The sequence below is a fragment of the Ochotona curzoniae genome, unplaced genomic scaffold (assembly GCF_017591425.1).
Source record: "Ochotona curzoniae isolate NIBS_2020 unplaced genomic scaffold, NIBS_Ocur_1.0 contig_3190, whole genome shotgun sequence".
Lineage (NCBI taxonomy): Eukaryota > Metazoa > Chordata > Mammalia > Lagomorpha > Ochotonidae > Ochotona > Ochotona curzoniae.
The window spans coordinates 15,758,744-15,775,325 of NW_024465751.1; the positions used below are offsets into that span (position 1 = coordinate 15,758,744).

Genomic DNA, 16,582 nt, shown 5'->3' on the forward strand with positions numbered 1-16,582 from the left:
TTTTTTTCTGCTTTCCTCAGTAGCGTGAACTGGAAAGGTCAGATACTGTGATTCAAAGGCAAGCAGTAACAGAGGGAGGAAAGCCAGGCTGGTGCTCACTGATGTGGTCCCAAGCTTTGTTCTGTCCTGTGTTACTGCACATGTGATTGTTGGGACAGATACTGGACACAGTTGGAAGGATTGGGATTTATAGTAGGGGAGAACCATGCGGACTAGAAACAGTCTCTCAGGTACTGGTATCTGTAAGCGGGGGAGAACTTCTGAGTGTCACCATGTGTGGTTTACATCCCTCAGTGCAATGCTGGTACCTTTGATTCTTTCTTCCTGAACTTTACTGTCTTTGCATCCTCCTTTTTTCCAGTGGCACGTTAGTCTTGTCGGGTAAGTATCATTATATGACACAAAATGGAATGAAACATGAAGTTCAAATCCAAATTGAACAGATTTCACTGTGTCTAGCTGCTAGGACTATTTGGATTTGTAGTTGCTATTGTACATTGTGGGTCTTCTTGAGGAATATGAAGGAAATGATTGCTACTGAATTTAATTTGATCAAGGAACCTCCTTTCATTTCTTGTTTAGATGCTAACATGATGGGAAGTACCAAGAAAAAAAATTTTCAAATTTCTTGTCATCTGTGATAAACAGTTACCATACTAAAACCTCAGAGATGAGCTGAACTTGCAGCGGTCTTAGGCAGAACGTTCTGAAATAACAGTTGTTTCAAGAAGGTTCTTACACCTGAAGCTTTCTGAGCCTAATATTTACCAAAAACTAAACAATCTGTTTGTACTGTTCCCCTTACCCCCCCCCCAAAAAAAAATCCCATAAAACTTCTTGTAGAAGACAGAAAAAAGTGACTTACTATCGTTTTGTCAGAGATTGCTTTCTAGTACAGACTTTTTTTTTTCCCCAAAGATCAGCTTTTCTGAGGGGGAAGGTTAGTGTACGAAAAAGAAATTTTAGAGTATCCAAGAGAAAAATGACTCCTTTATGCGCATATAGTTTGTTTTTAATCAAAAGGAAGAATGATGCCAAATGCGTTGAACAAAGCAGTTAGCATTAAATAGGATGGTTGAACCAAATTTTGCATCACTAATGTGTGTTTCACAGTGTGAAATATGTCTGTCACTGCTAGCTATTATCCCATGTACTTTAAAAATACAAACGCCTGAAATGATCCATGAAAGTCCTTATTGTTGCATGAGTACATTGTCTAGTTCCTCGTGAAGTTTTGCCTTAACTGTTGAATACATCCGTGATTTGCTCCCTGGGCCATTGGTCCACCTGTGGCTGCCAGCATTTTCAACAGCTTCCTGTGCTATGGTGGGAATAAATGCTGTGGTTTGTGAGTTACTTCTAAGTGTCCCATATGATGGAACATACTTCCTTCCTTCCTTCATTTTGGACTGAGAAGTACATACATGTTTTTCTATGTCCTTATCTATTTATATCAGTACATATATATATATATAGATTATAGATAAACAAATATATGTACTTCTTACTCCAAGATGAAGTCATTTCTGTATCTATGTTTATTGATAGAGTATGAGACACAAATATACAGTGCATTATCAACGTAAGTTGCCAATGTGTCTTTTAATCTTGAATTCATTTTGGCACTATTATTAAAAACCAAAACTAAAGAAGCTTCTTGCATGCTGCACTTGGAAGGCTGGTGCAGTGGCTATAGGGAGCACATTTAATAAAGTTGCTGTCTTCATGTCGTGCGTCCTTTAGATTCACTTGCCGTGTATGCTCGTCAGTTTGCCGGGTCATCATCACTGATGGCCGTAGATTTCTTATGGGGGAACTGAGACAGCTCTGAGCCGGTTACTGGTGGACGGAGATGATCAGTGGAATTTTTTTTTCTGTTGCATAACAGATTGGAAAATTGACAAAAACAACATCAGCATATGTGCATCAAACTACCTTTAATGCAAAAGCTTTTTTTTTTGAGCAAATACTATTAAAAATTTAAAAGTATTCCTACAAAGCACAGCATTTATTTTCGTTTTCTGTGGGAACCTAATATTAAACAAACAGTGAAATGTCAAATCATATCATAATCAGCAAGATACAAGAATTTAGACTTTGCTTTGAACTACTCTTTTTAAGTGCTGTGTTTGACTCTTTGCTCAAGGACCTGTTAAAATACCCTAGTAAAATGAGGGATGAAGTTGAGCCTGGCCCGTATGCAGATGTCACATTAGCCTGTCCGAATCAACAGTTATTATTCACTCTAGATATTTAATCTTATTCTTTGAAAGGATAATGAAAGGGAAAACTATATGTGATTGATAGGGTTTCTTAATTTACTTAATGAAGTTACGAGCTTACTCAGAGGAGTGTTTTCAATACATTTGTTTGTGTCCCAGTAGGTATGAAGTGAAACACAATTTCCCTTTCCTTTTGATATGCTGTGATATAGACGGCTCTATTGGAGTTATTCCAACTGGTGAAATCGATGTAAACTTCATCTTTTCCTCTGGATATATTGTGCAGTGTCATTTAGACTTCTTAACTAGTCTTTGACAGGGAAACAAAAGTTTGATAGTCTTCCTGTAAAAGTAAATTGGTTCACGAAATCCTTTACTAGTATATATATGGATAGATGAAGACACATTTTGAAGACTATGGTATTATTGTTTACTTTTTGTCTCCGTTCACCCAACTAGCACACTTGAAATGAGGTCTTTATAAGCTACATAGTATGATGAAATAAAAGCCCAATAAAAGGTGTTTGAGCTGGCATCGAAACTCTTTGCAACAAGATACCTACACAGTATGTCTTGTACCTCAGGGAGGTTTGGGTAGGCTCTACGGTCCCAGTGACTCTTAACCGGCTTTGTGTTCTCAAGCGTACATTATTAGAAATGATCGTTTTGGATTAATCTGCTGTAAATGAATCAGTTTATTTGATGGGAGTTGTTTGAAAGTGATGACATTTGAGTCTCAGGATTTCACACATGCAAAACTACCTCAAAAAGTTCAAAACCAGTCATTTTAGACAGAGCACATTAAATAGACACAGATAGCGAAGAGCCAGCTCTGACATGGGGTTTATGAAGTTTGAAGCAGTTTACTAAAGGCAGAATCTGCCATTGATATGTTGCCCTGGAATCTAAAGAAATAGAAAACGTTTAAACTCCTTCAGTAATTCTTGGGCTTGTGAATTAGATAAACAATGTTCTATTGCATTTTATAGTTCACTTAAGCAGTCTGATTTTGATCTGTATATATGGGGTAGACAGAACTCAAGTGTTTTTTTTCCCCCCAAACCAATGAGTGAACACACATGTTGTTTCAAAATTGAACTTTATATGTTATTCATATGGAAACTATCTAACTTGCTATAGGCCCAAGACTTGACCTTCTTTTTATTTCGCTATCACTTGCTTAATTCTTTAAATTCTTTGTGGGGGACTTTTGGTCAAAAGAAACATGATGCTCCTTTTTCCCTTTGTTCTGTAATTTCTTTATGAAAACTACATGAAATGTGTAATTAATAACTCAGTACTCCTGAGCCAGTGATAGAAGCAAGAAAGGAAAAAAATATGTTTATTAAAGAGCAGAACATTGTGCCATTTCTGTTTTTGGGTGAAGCTTTGATACCAAACACTTGAAAGTTTTATTATATGGAAAAATAAAAATAAAATGTCATTTGGTACTGTATATTATGAAAATAAGTACCACTACTTATAATAAAAATCATACTCAGCAGGATTTAAGACTGAAGGCAGATTACACAGTCTTACCCCGCCCCCCCCCCCAATTTTCTGCTCAAAATGCATGTATGTGTGTGTGTGTATTTTGTATTCTTTCAAATACACACACACACTCAAAAATATATAAGGGCACTTCAGTAGCTACAGGAATCAAAATTGTTTTGTTTAGTGCAAAAAACTGAATCCTGAGCATAGTTTTTTATCCTTATATACATTTTCTATGAAAACTTTGAGGATGTCATGTGTGTACGTGTTAGGTGTGTTTGTGTGTGTTTAAACGTGTGTGTTTATTGAATAAATGGATGCTGTTGGAAGTGAATAGCTGAGCGAATGCTAGGCATCAGTCTCTTTGGCTTAATGTTTTGCCATCTTTCAAGGAGGGCGGGCAGTGGCTTTGTCAGGTCAAAGTGGAGCACTGTTAGCCAGAGCCATGAACTAGTGACGGAGACAGGAGAAAGTCTGGGAAGAGTGCTTTCTGAATCTCTCATCAGGCCATGAGAGAGGTGGAGAGAAGGGGATTTACACGCCGTCTCCTCAGCAGCTGATTTGAGTCAGAAACTAGGCACATGATTTCCATACCACTCTTCCTTCTTACTGTACTTGCTTTTGGCCAAGATAATATAAAGAACATAAAATTAGAATATTGTACATTCAAGGAGTTTCTCATTACTGGAGAGAAATTTTAGTTTTCATTTGCATCGGGTGGAAGGATGACACCAGAGAGAAAGCTAGAGTGAGCGAGCCTGCATCTGCTAATTCACTCCCTAAATGCCCCAGTAGTCAGGGTTGGGCCAGTGCGGCCAGGTTCCCAGACAGACTGCAACTTGGGTCTTCCGTGTGGGGACCAGGGACTAACACAGTGGAGCCAGAGGCAAATTAGCAAGAGGCTGGAATCTGGAGGTATGTGGGACTCATTCTGGGCACTAAGTGTGGCATGCTGGCATTCCTACTGGCGTCTTGGCCATTGGGCCAGATAGTTACCTCCTCGGCTTCCTTCTTAAATGATTGCACTAATTAGTAATTTCCTCAGTTGAGTAATTTATGTAGTCATCTTCTGCCAGCATATTTGGAGTAAGAATATTTCATAAATATGTTTGTGTATTTATATACATACCTATATTTGTATGTATGAAATATAACTGAATCATTAGTGGATAATTTTACTTCTAATGCCGATTATTCCTTCTATATAAATCTTTCAAAATTATAATATAACATAGAAAAGGTATACTCACTTATAGTTTTCTTTTTTATCATTTAGTTGATTGCTAAATTTTTTTGTAAGGAACCTTTAGCTTTAAATATTAATTTTGAAAGAAACCTGGTAAATTTGAAGGAGAAATGCAAGATTTCTCTACAGTTAGAATGTCATATCTCAGCCATGGAAATGAATGCAAACAGAGCATTTCGGGTAGGCTAAATCTCTTTTTAACCTGTTTAGGTATCTTAGCTGTCCTGCTATAGGGCTGTTGCAGGAGCACTCACATGTTTGTGAGGGGAAAGATGTTGTGACTGTGGATAGGCTCAGCTTTAGCCCTGAAGGTCCAGTGTTTGGATTGTGGTACAGGACATTGGTGAGCCATTCCGAACCTGGTACTTCAGGCCTAGGTCCCCTGTTAGTCCTGTGACTTCTGGCACTCTCTGCAGCTTCTCTGCCTTCACTGGTGTCTGCTGCTGTTTTTGTTTCTCCCATCCCTTACCTTCCCTGCCCTCCCCGCCCCTTCCCTCCCCTCCTCTCCTTTCCCTTTCCCATCCCCTTCGCTTTTTTTTTTTTTAATTGAAGCATATTGCTGTGTTGCTAAGAATGATCAGGTTTAAAATGGAGTTACTCATGCATTGACGTGATTATATATTTCACTTGCTTGGAAATTCTCCCTATGGGAAAGCCATTGCTAGTGTGTCAGTCTTTTACAAATGAAGATCTTTTCCCCCTGTCCAGGGTAGGTGAGTGTTGATAGTCATTAGACTGAGGGGTTTTAGAGGTTATATGATTTCACCACGCCATGGTCTGTTCAAAAATGACTCCTTGCTGTAATCTTTTCCATCATGCTGCCTCTGCTGTTTATGAAAGCCCAGGGGAGGGAGAGCATCTTTGCTCAAGGTCTACTCGTGCTTCTTATGAGACATTTTTCAAGCAGCTGATGGTGGTGCTGGCAGAATCATATATTTTAGGTGTCATCCATTCAAGTAGGTTTATCTTATGTAGGAAGGAAAAAAAAATATGTGTTTTGCTTTGTTTTACAGATGTACAGATGAGCTCTCAAATGTGTTCCGTGTCTTCCGAGTCTAAGACAATTGCATTAGCCTCCTGCTAGTTGACTAATAGAGTTAATAATTGTAGAAAGCACTCTAAAGCCACATGCCTTGTGAAGCCAATGCTGGGTATGATTTTACAAGTCTGTGATCTGATTTTTTTCAAGTGAAAATGTTAACTGGAAAAGTTCTTGGCACACAGCAAAACATCATGCAATCTGTTATTTGTCTTAGAGATAATAAGTTGAGGGTGGCTATGGTCTTATGGTATCTAACTTATGACTTGCCAGAGGAGTTTCTTCCACTTAGAAGTATTGCAAATGTGCTTATATTTACATAATATGTCACTCTGAAAAATTATGATGGTATAATTCCAGAAAAAATTATTTTTTCTATAACTACTTCAAAGTATAGTCAACTAAATTAACAATGATTTTTTTTTTAAATAGCAACTAAGAAGAACATGTCCCTGCCCCCATAACAAAAATTAAAGCTCAAGTGACCTTTCTGAAACTTCTTTGAAGTTTTAGCAGTTGAACATTCTTTGCAATGTATATTATTAAGGGCTTCATTCGGCATAAGGAGTCAGTGAGTCATAGGCGTTCTAAAAGTTGTTTCTGGGTGGAAGAGGAACTGAAATTTGCAGAGATGATAATGTAATTAAGTCATATTTTCTCCCAGGCACTGAAGATGCTGGGTGAGTAGTTTTTAAACTGTGACCCATTCCGTCTCTTCATGATAGCAGTAAATAAGCAAGATCTAAAACCTTTCTTTATTCTGAAAAGTAAGTTGGTTTTTTTCAATATTAGTGCATTTGAATCTACTCAACTTTTAAGTATTCTGCTTTAGTTCCCTTGATAATGAACCTGTTACCGTTTCTCAGTTAGCTTGTCATTAATATGTGGCCATAGATCAACATTTTCTCTCCACTGTGCATTATTTCTTCCCGGATTCTCCATACTGTCTTCTTTTGAGCGTGAATTGTTAGCCTTTTTTCATATGTAAACTTATTTATTTCATGCAGCTGAGTCATTGTTAGCTTTTAGTCACAGGAAGGAGAGAATGTTACAATGTCTTAGTGTTTGTACAAGGAAAGACTGAGTTGTGATAGTTACATTAAAATGGGGGGGGGGGGAGGGAAGGAAGATTCTGGAAGGAAAAGCAAATGGTGCTATCCCAGGCCATCACATGTTTGCATTTTGAAACACTGGATGGTTTGCACCCTGGAAACCTTTTCTGTAAACCTAGTAAAAACTCTATGTTTTTCTTAATGTACACTTCAGATAATTTTTAATTGCTTAAGCTTTCGTACTATTCCTTTTATTTCTTTGTCTTTTCCCATTTGTTGGATACAGCCCTCCAAATGTGAAAAAAAATCCCAACGCTACTTTAGTCACTTCTGGAAAAAAAAAGGGAAAACGGAACAGCAGGTCTCTCAGTACTTGAATGTGGACTCAGAAGACACTTAGATGCAGACATTGAAAAACACAACGGTTAACCAATGTTTCCCTTTTTTCACGCTGGCTCCCTGGTTTAGTTAATTTTAGCTCCTGGTGGACCGACTCTAGGGTGAGCTGTTTCTTGCCTTGTTCCCATTGAGGGTCAGGCTTCGCAGGGTCTGGTTTCCATGGCTTTCCCTGGAGTTTCAGTCTTTCATCCTGCGAAATTTCTGTTGTTGTTGCAGGAGGAGGCAGATTCTACGCACATGTGATGAATACCATCATGGGTGCATTAGAACATTTACTCTCTTAAGTACAGTTTTCGTTTTGACATTATCGACAGAGTGGGTTTCCACCTTGTGAAGGATTCCTGATTGTATAACTGGTGCATTGTCCTTGTTCCATGATTCACACCATAAACATTTTTGCTTGACCAGCTTTTCAGCAGCGTAGGGTACACCCATCTGTCCAGCGCCAGTGTGGCTCCTCAGCACTCGAGAGAAATTAGAGACAAAAACAACTAAACCATGTTATTAATTTAGCTTTTCTCAGCACATTTTGGATAATCGTGGTATACCTAGCTCTCTGAAATTGGTCCTTAGGCCGCAGTTGGCTCATAAAGAAGACTTGTTTTACTGCACAGTCACAGGTGGAATTTTGCAAGAGATGTTTCGGGTGGTGACTTAGATTGGCATGGCGCTGGATGCCTCAGCTAAGTGACTAAGGGACACAGCCCCAGGATGCAGCCTTCAGCTGTCCTTTGTTAATGCGCTTGTTCATTGACATGACACACATTTTTTTCTTATTTCTCTATATCCTTTGAGTCCTGACTCACTTTAGAGTCCTGTAGAGGAATTTGTCACAGCATTAGTATTTTGATCCTAGTTACTGATGCCATGAACTTGAAAGGCACAGTCCTGCTAGTGTATAGAGGTGAGTCCCAGAGAAGAAAACTGGCATAGTTTTAAAATTTAAAGCTATAAGATGGCAACGGCCAGACCCCGGTGTGGTAGCCTAATGGCAAAAATTCTTGCCTTGAATGTTCTGCGATTCCATATGGGTGCCGGTTCTAATTCCATTTCCCATCCAGCTCCCTGATTGTGGCCTGGGAAAGCAGTAGAGGATGGCTCAAGGCCTTGGGAACCTGTACCCATGTGGGAGTCTCAAAAGAGTCTCTGGCCTCCTGGCACTGGATCGGCTCAGCTCCGGCCACTGTGGCTACTTGGGGAGTGAATCAATGGACAGAAGATCTTCCTCTCTGTGTCTCCTCCTCTCTCTATATCTATCTTTATAATAGAAATAAATCTTTTAAAAAATGGCAGTGACCTTAGCCTGCATTTTGTATTTTACGTCAGTCATTTTGGAGTGTGTGTTCCTGATGGTGGCTTTTGCATGATTTTTGTTAGATTCTGTAGAGAATTGTAAGGTTTATAGATTTTCCCTTAATACTAGCTGGAATCCTGACCTGACACCATGATGCCAACCTCAAATGTGGCTTCAAATGTGCAAGGTCAACGCTGAAATGTTACTCATCCTCCATTTCTAGAAGGTTCTGGGGCCAGTTTTCACTGTTTATAACGCGGCTGTTTCTTTGTTTTTGACCGTGAAAATTCTGGTTGAACCTGTATTTATACCCTTGTCTGATAGTATAGCAATGTGGAATTCCAATTTATGTTATTTACATGCACATATGCATTTCAGATAAACACATAATATATATATACATATATATACTTTTAAAAACTGAACAAGAATCTATTCTGTAAACAGAATGTGTATACACATTATATGTAACATAATCGTGTGTAAATATATAAATGTACACATGTCACCAACTCTAACTGAAGAAAGAAATTGCACAAAAATGTAATCTACAGAAAAGAATAAATAACAGGAAAGACGGGCCTCTTAATGATAATGAGACTCTTAGTATTCATAAAACAATTTATAAAGAATGAATGGGCTGCTCTTTGTGACAAAATGAAATTCTAAGTGTAAATTGCTTGCTGTAGTCTGAAAGTTCTTTTTTTTTTTGGTATTTTTTAAACTGATTTTACCTTAAAAACAAATAAATTGCACACCTCACAGATATTGAATTAGTAAAATATTCTAGGTTGATCCCATCCCTGTAACTTTGAATTAATGGTGCTTCTGCCTTTTGCCTGTGTCTTTACAGATATGGTCCGGAAAAAGAACCCCCCTCTGAGAAACGTCACTAGCGAAGGCGAGGGCCAGAGCCTCGAGCCTTTAGGTACAGAGAGCAAAGTGTCTGGGAAGAGCAAAGAATTTTCTGCAGGTCAGATGTCAGAAACCACGGATCAGAGTGATGCTGCAGAGCTGAACAACCAGGAGGAGCCTGGCTTGCATGTGCAAGATGCGTCTTCTAGCAGCAAGAAGGACTTGAAGAGTGAGAAGGCTGGCTTCAATTATGACAGCCCCAGTAAGGGAGGGAGTCTTCCCTCCTTCCCACACGATGAGGTGACAGACAGAAATATGTTGGCTTTCTCATCTCCGGCTGCTGGGGGAGTCTGTGAGCCCTTGAAGTCTCCTCAAAGAGCAGAGGCAGATGACCCTGCAGACATGGCCTGCACCCCATCCGGGGATTCATTGGAGACAAAGGATGATCACAAGATGTCACCAAAGGCTACCGAGGAAACAGGGCAAGTGCAGAGTGGTCAAGCCAATTGCCAAGGTGTAAGCCCAGTTCCAGTGGCCTCAAAAAACCCACAAGTGCCTTCAGATGGGGGTGTAAGACTAAATAAATCCAAAACTGAGTTCCTGGTGAATGATAACCCAGATCCGGCACCTCTGTCTCCAGAGCTTCAGGACTTTAAATGCAATATCTGTGGCTATGGTTACTATGGCAACGACCCCACAGATCTGATTAAGCACTTCCGAAAGTATCACTTAGGACTGCATAACCGCACCAGGCAGGATGCTGAGCTGGACAGCAAAATCTTGGCCCTTCATAACATGGTGCAGTTCAGCCATTCCAAAGACTTCCAGAAGGTCAACCGTTCTGTGCTTTCCGGTGTGCTGCAGGACATCAACTCTTCAAGGCCTGTTTTACTCAATGGGACCTATGACGTGCAGGTTTGTGCTTTGTGTTGCAAACTGTTTGGCAAAAGTAGCTAGTGTTGGAATGTGAGTCCTTATGGGCATAATAAATCCAAGGGCACAATACCCCTTGGGTAACCTTCTAGAGCCAGCCCGAGGGATGGACACATGCCACGGTTCCATCTAAATTCAAAGTTGTCTTTAACCTCTCATCTTGAGAGCAGTCCCCACATTTCTGTTGGTGTGGGGAGTCTTTTCATGGCATTAGCTAGGCTTCATATTTCAGGCTTCATTTCATGGTAATTTCATGTTTTCTCAGTATTCCAAAAATGGCACTAATCTTTATGGTTGTGCGTGAGAGTAATTCATGACTCATTCTAATTTTAGATCGTAAGACTTTTGCTGTAACCTTTCCTTCACTGAGTATCTTTCCTGGAGGATTTGCTTTTACGGTCAGCTCCAGCAGCTTTGGCTTATGGTGATAGTTACAGGCGCATAGTCCTGAAAAGGCAAAAGGATCGCAAACTAAAAATCGAAGAAGCATTTTACATTGGTGAAAATGAAGTCAGTGTGATTGTACCAAGGACACCAGAAGGACCTTGGTGCAGGCCCACAAAGCATTCCTTTCTGCTTTTAAGGAAAATGGCAATTTATGGACACAGCAGTAATTTAAGGGTTATATTTTTATTAAAGCCAGCATACCTTTTTGATCTACTTTTCAGCCTTTTTTTTGTTGTTTATGGTATATATCAAATGTAAAAAAAAAAAAAATCTGTAAGCATTTCAAAAAGAATGCAACATGGAACCGAATCTAAGGAAATACGTTCATATAATTTTAGCATTGTCAGAAGTCATAGCCAGCTTGAGAGAAAATGTATTCGTTTTGCTACAGTCTGTAGATTTTTATTATATTATTAGGCCGGGGGATTTTGGAGCATGTTAGGTTTAAGATTAGCTTTCTTTAGAAATGACCAGGAGAAGTACTGTAGGAATAGTGAGGTCATCTCATACAAATTTAAGCTCCTGACTCCCTTTCAAAAATCAGTCATTTTTGTCACCAGTGCCTTTGCCCTGGACCTTTCTGTTGAACTAGTGTCTGTTAAGAAGAACTGGCAAAGAAGGTGTAAGTAACAGGCAGTGGACATATTTTTTTCAATACTTACAAGAAGCATCAGTAGGTCAATTCCTATGTCCTGTAAATGTCTGGAACATAAACTTATCACTCTGTCGGGAATAGAAGGAAAAACTATAAGAATCCAGTTTCATCTTGGTAAAGCTGTCTGAAAATTTCCTCTCACTTTTTGGATTTCCACAAATAGAATTATTGCCGTGGTGCAGCAAATTAAGCCAACATGGTTATTATGCATGAAAGCTACAGGCTTTGAACTGCTGTCTTATTAAAGATCATTTCACTGTCTTATGTCAGATACACTCGGCTGTCAAACTGTGATTGGAAAGCAAATACGTGTTTTAGATAAAAGGGTTGGAAGTGAATAATGTCAGTATGTGAAACGGTATTTTATAATTAGCAAGTAATATGATGTTAATACCTGGATTTCCGGCAGGAGTTTGTTTGTTCACTCTGGGGACGACTTCTGAGGGAAGCTGATTTCGGCTGTCAGGAAGGCTCTAAAATGAAGATTACTAAGGCCTATAGTTTGGAAGAATTCAGATTTTTTAAACACACTTCCATTTCCCCCAAACAGTTATTTGTTAGGCTCTTAGTTATTTATAGTAAAGTTTATGTTTGGAGAGAACACTTTTCCTGGGCAGTGATTTTCGAAATAAAACAGATGTGTGAGCTCTCTGCGGATGAACCAATAGAACTAGAAATAAAACAGCTGATCCTAGACGAGGCCGTCTATGAAACTGCTGCAGGAAACGCACAGGAAGGAAGACAGAAGTGGTAGGAGATGGCATGCTGGGAGATAATCTTATTAAGATTGGGGTTTTTTTGGAAGGAGAAATAATATTACTAAAAATAGAAAAAAGCGATCTTTGGAAAAAATGAGCTATTGTTTTGAAGGAGTGATACGATTTCAACATAGTCTAAGAAACTTCGATTTTTGAAAAAAATAAAACACCGAATATACTTTTAGGGGAAGCGCTAGTCATGAGTGCCGTGTGCATATGCCGCATATGGATGCACAAGCATGGCCAAGGATGTTGGTAGCATCCTGATGTAATAAAAGCATATCTGAAATTCCTCTTTTTACCCACACATTGGTGTTGTTGAAATGCCATTTCAGAGGTTCTTTCCTTGATACTTGAACTATGTGCAGACTAAAAGCTGTGGAGATAAAATGCTGATGGTAGAATTTCTTTAATGCAGTGTTGTCAGAAATATAGGTAGTCTTCGAATGGCTTATATGTTTTCTGATAAAAAACATGTTATTAAATATGATTATTGTAGACATTCTCTTTCGAGAATTACTTGTATAGAGCTATAATTTGACCTAATTGAAGTAATAGATGAACAATTCATTAATCTTTTTCATTTGAACTAGCTTTTTGTTTTGTCTTTTTGCTTTCTTCAGTTTTTTTTTTTTCTACTTTTCAGAGCAGTTGGTGGTTAATGATAGATTTATGACATTTTAGGCCAAGAAAAAAGGAACAGAAGCCAGAAGTAAAGAACTTAAAGAACCCTGTGGCTTTGATCTGCATTTTGGTTTGACATGAGTGTTTTAAAAAATTTGAACTAAGTTGAGTGCAAATGCAGAATATACAGTTTGGTAAAAGAAGTAGTTTAAACAATTTCTAGAATTTCTAGTTCTACGATCAGATAATTTGGTGTATAGCTCGAGGGAAAACTGACATTTGGCAATACTTGCACTGATAATAACTATTTCTTTATAAAATATATCACAAATAACCTATTCACAAATAACCTATTCACAGGATTGTAATTTTGTAAAAGTAGTGCCAGACAGCAGTGTTTCCTTGTATTGCATATTACCTAGAGTTTCAAGCAGGATGATGGAGGTTGCTTTAACTGGTCACCATGCGACTGGAACATACTCCCCGCACAGGGTTAGAATACCTACCCCTGAAATCAGAAGGTGCTTTGCCATGAAAATAGAAGAAGAGATAATGGTCGGATCAGAGATAATTTATGGAGCCTGGATTGGTTCCCCCACTATCTCATTTTTGCTGTTTGCTTTATCAGTTGTTCTGTTGATGTTTTTAAAAAATAATGGATCTGGCATGATTGGCAAACTCTTCATGTGATTTTTACTATCTGTATTCAGCCTGTGAGGTTCATAGGTAGACCCAATAATAGGACAAGAGATTGAGTTCTTAAAAAAGTAATTATAGCTTCTTTCTTTTTAATCTGCTTTATTATGCTTATATTTAAACCAGCGCTGAATGGAGGCTTGCATTAACAACGCAGCCTTTGCTGTTTCATTAGGGCTTAATGTGCTGTGCATTAGGGCGTTTGCATCATCTTTATGGGGGAGCTCTTAGCCCTCAGATCAGGTTGTAAAAGTAGGAGTTCTGTCAAGTTGAGCTTCCCACGGGAAAGTGTGTATGCTATCCCGAGTTTATAAATGCTTATGATGTGTCTGTTGCCTTTCCATATGGGGGAAACCTTCTCTAGTCTACATCATTCAGCACTCCAAGGAGATACCCTTGATTGTTTTGCTCATTAAATTCATTTTGGCCCTTCATGAACCTGTAAGGTTAAAAAAGTATTACAGTATTGATTTAGCAGGGAGTGTCTCATGTTGAACTACATTTTTTGTTTTGTTTTGTAAACGTTTTATCATAGTTGGTTTATTATGCATGATAGAAATGGAAGAATAGCTTTTAGTGACAGAAAATCATCTTTTGCATGTGCATTTCCAAAATTAGTAACTGGCATCCTTGTGGATCCTTAACCTGTACCAGCCAGTGTGTTCGTTGGAATAGGGGATTACATGCAGTTTGAGATGGAAAAAAAGACTCAGGGAACATTGAACTCATTGTGGGATTTTTTGACTTGTCATGAATTTCACCTTGAAAGATTATTTTTTTTCTTGGGTTTTCATTTGATCTAGAATAGAACAGCAGTTACAGATCTTAGCAGATTCTCTTTAGTTTTCCTGAGTTGAGAACAATTGTATTTTAGAAAAACCAGTGAAGGAGACTTGGATCAGTTCAGACTCTCTGTACAGGACAGGGTTTGGCCTAGGAATCCACAGTTGTTTTCAGGACTGTGTCTCTTTAACAAGTAATACAGTGTGGAAAATAAAACGCATGCTTACCCCAAGACCATAAAGCAAAGCAACGTTCTGGTATTCACCAAATTATTTTTGTTAGTGGAGATAGCCAAGGAGGCTAATGCAGCCACCAGAGAGGTTTGACCATTTGAATGAATCCCTCTACCTGCATGACGGTTAAACTCTGTGTTTGGTTTTATATCATTAGAGTGGTTATGATAAAGGTCAGGACTGCTTTGATTTGGGGTTTATTTGTTAGCATTTAAACAATGTGTCATTTTTGTGAATATCAGTATTTCTCTCCAGGAAGAATGTTTACAAGAACATGGTGGTTATCTGTGAATCCAATCAAATTTAGCATCATTCAACTGTTAATAAAAGTTTTATCTCTCAAATGGCCTGCTTGCTAACCGTATTAAGTCAGCAGATTATGTAGGATTTTTTTTTTTTTAATTTCTTGGGTCATTGTGATTACAGCATACTTGCAGCTGTTCGAAGCCCAGACAGAGCAGTAGTGCACCCAGAGAACTGTGTTGAGAGAATAGTTCCCTTTCATTTTCTGATTTTCTTTGTGGACTCTAGTTCTGAGAAGCTGAGACCATAAACCTCTTGAATTCCTCACCTCATGATTCCAAATTTTGCAGAATTTGCTGTGTGTATTTTTTTTTTAAAGATTTATTTTAATTATTTTTTTTATTGGAAAGGCGGGTATACAGAGAGGAGAGACAGAGAGGAAGATCTTCCGTCCAATGATTCACTCCCCAAGTGAGCGCAACTGCCGATGCTATGCCGGTCCGAAGCCAGGAGCCTCTTCCGGGTCTCCCACGCGGGTGCAGGGTCCCAAAGCTTTGGGCCGTCCTCAACTGCTTTCCTGGGCCACAGGCAGGGAGCTGGAAGGGAAGCGGGGCTGCCGGGATAGAACTGGTGCCCATATGGGATCCCGGGCGTGCAAGGCGAGGACCTTAACCACTTGCGCCACCGCGCGGGGCCTGAAATTGCTGTGTGTATTCAGAATATCCAGCGGATTCCTATTTTAATTAAGACCACTGTAAAATTTATTTTCCTGTGCTTTTTAAAACTTATTCAATACTTTTTCAGTTTACATACTCAAAAATCGTGTGGACTTGTTTTTTTTCTAATTTCGTTCTCATGTAACACAATTTCTTAGTTACGTATGCGGATCTTTATGTATGTTTGTCAAGGTAGCTTCATAAAAATCCTAGAAATGGATTGATATACATTTTAAGAAACAAAGAAACTGGCATAAATGGATTGAAGTCAACTGCCCAAAGTCAAGGACTTGCCTCTGTTGAGGCAGTGGGAAGCAGTGGCCCATCAGTAGTCAGTATAAGCTTGTCTTCACAGCCCAAGTACACACCTGTTCACCGTATGGGAAAAAACAGCAGGGCGTAGGCCGGGTGCATGGAAGGGGAGATGTGTTTGGGCTGTCTGCTGCATACTCTGTGAATTGCATTGAGTTTGGAGACCCATGTTTCCCTTAAGATATTCTGTTATCAAATCCATGTGGTATAATGCTAATGATCTCATTTGAGCATATTATTGATTTCATTGGAGTCACTGAAAAAAAATTTGAATCTCCTTTTTTTAAATTAAAAAATTGTGAAAGCAGCTAGTTCTGGTAGGGGAAAAGACCAACTTCTTTTTCGTGTTTGTGTATTTATTTAGGAGACAGAGAGGCAGAGATAGGCAGTGAGAGAGAGATGATGATGATGACTGTGCATGAGAGAGAGCCCTCCTGTGTGCTGCCTTGCACGCCAAGTGCTCTCAGTGTACGTGGCTGGAATAAGCCAACACCGGGTACAGAGCGCTCTTGTCAGTGGCAGGAATACAATTATTTGAACCATCACCTCTGGCTGCCAGGATATGCATTAGCAGGTGAGCT

At 39.0% G+C, this 16,582-nt stretch overlaps 1 protein-coding gene across 6 annotated transcripts in view; it reads left to right on the forward strand.

Moving 5' to 3' along the window:
* The window catches only part of TRPS1 (transcriptional repressor GATA binding 1), a 246,893-nt gene that overhangs the window by 37,525 nt on the left and 192,786 nt on the right, over window positions 1-16,582 (forward strand). For 3 of the 6 annotated variants that reach the window (XM_040979393.1, XM_040979394.1, XM_040979392.1), the window contains one exon: window positions 9,600-10,516. In XM_040979393.1, the coding sequence (XP_040835327.1) occupies window positions 9,602-10,516 (915 nt within the window). In that variant the 5' untranslated portion in view covers window positions 9,600-9,601. Of the gene's footprint in view, window positions 1-6,090; window positions 6,128-9,268; window positions 10,517-16,582 lie in introns of those variants that run through there. The other 3 variants (XM_040979391.1, XM_040979390.1, XM_040979395.1) reach the window with 3 other exon arrangements.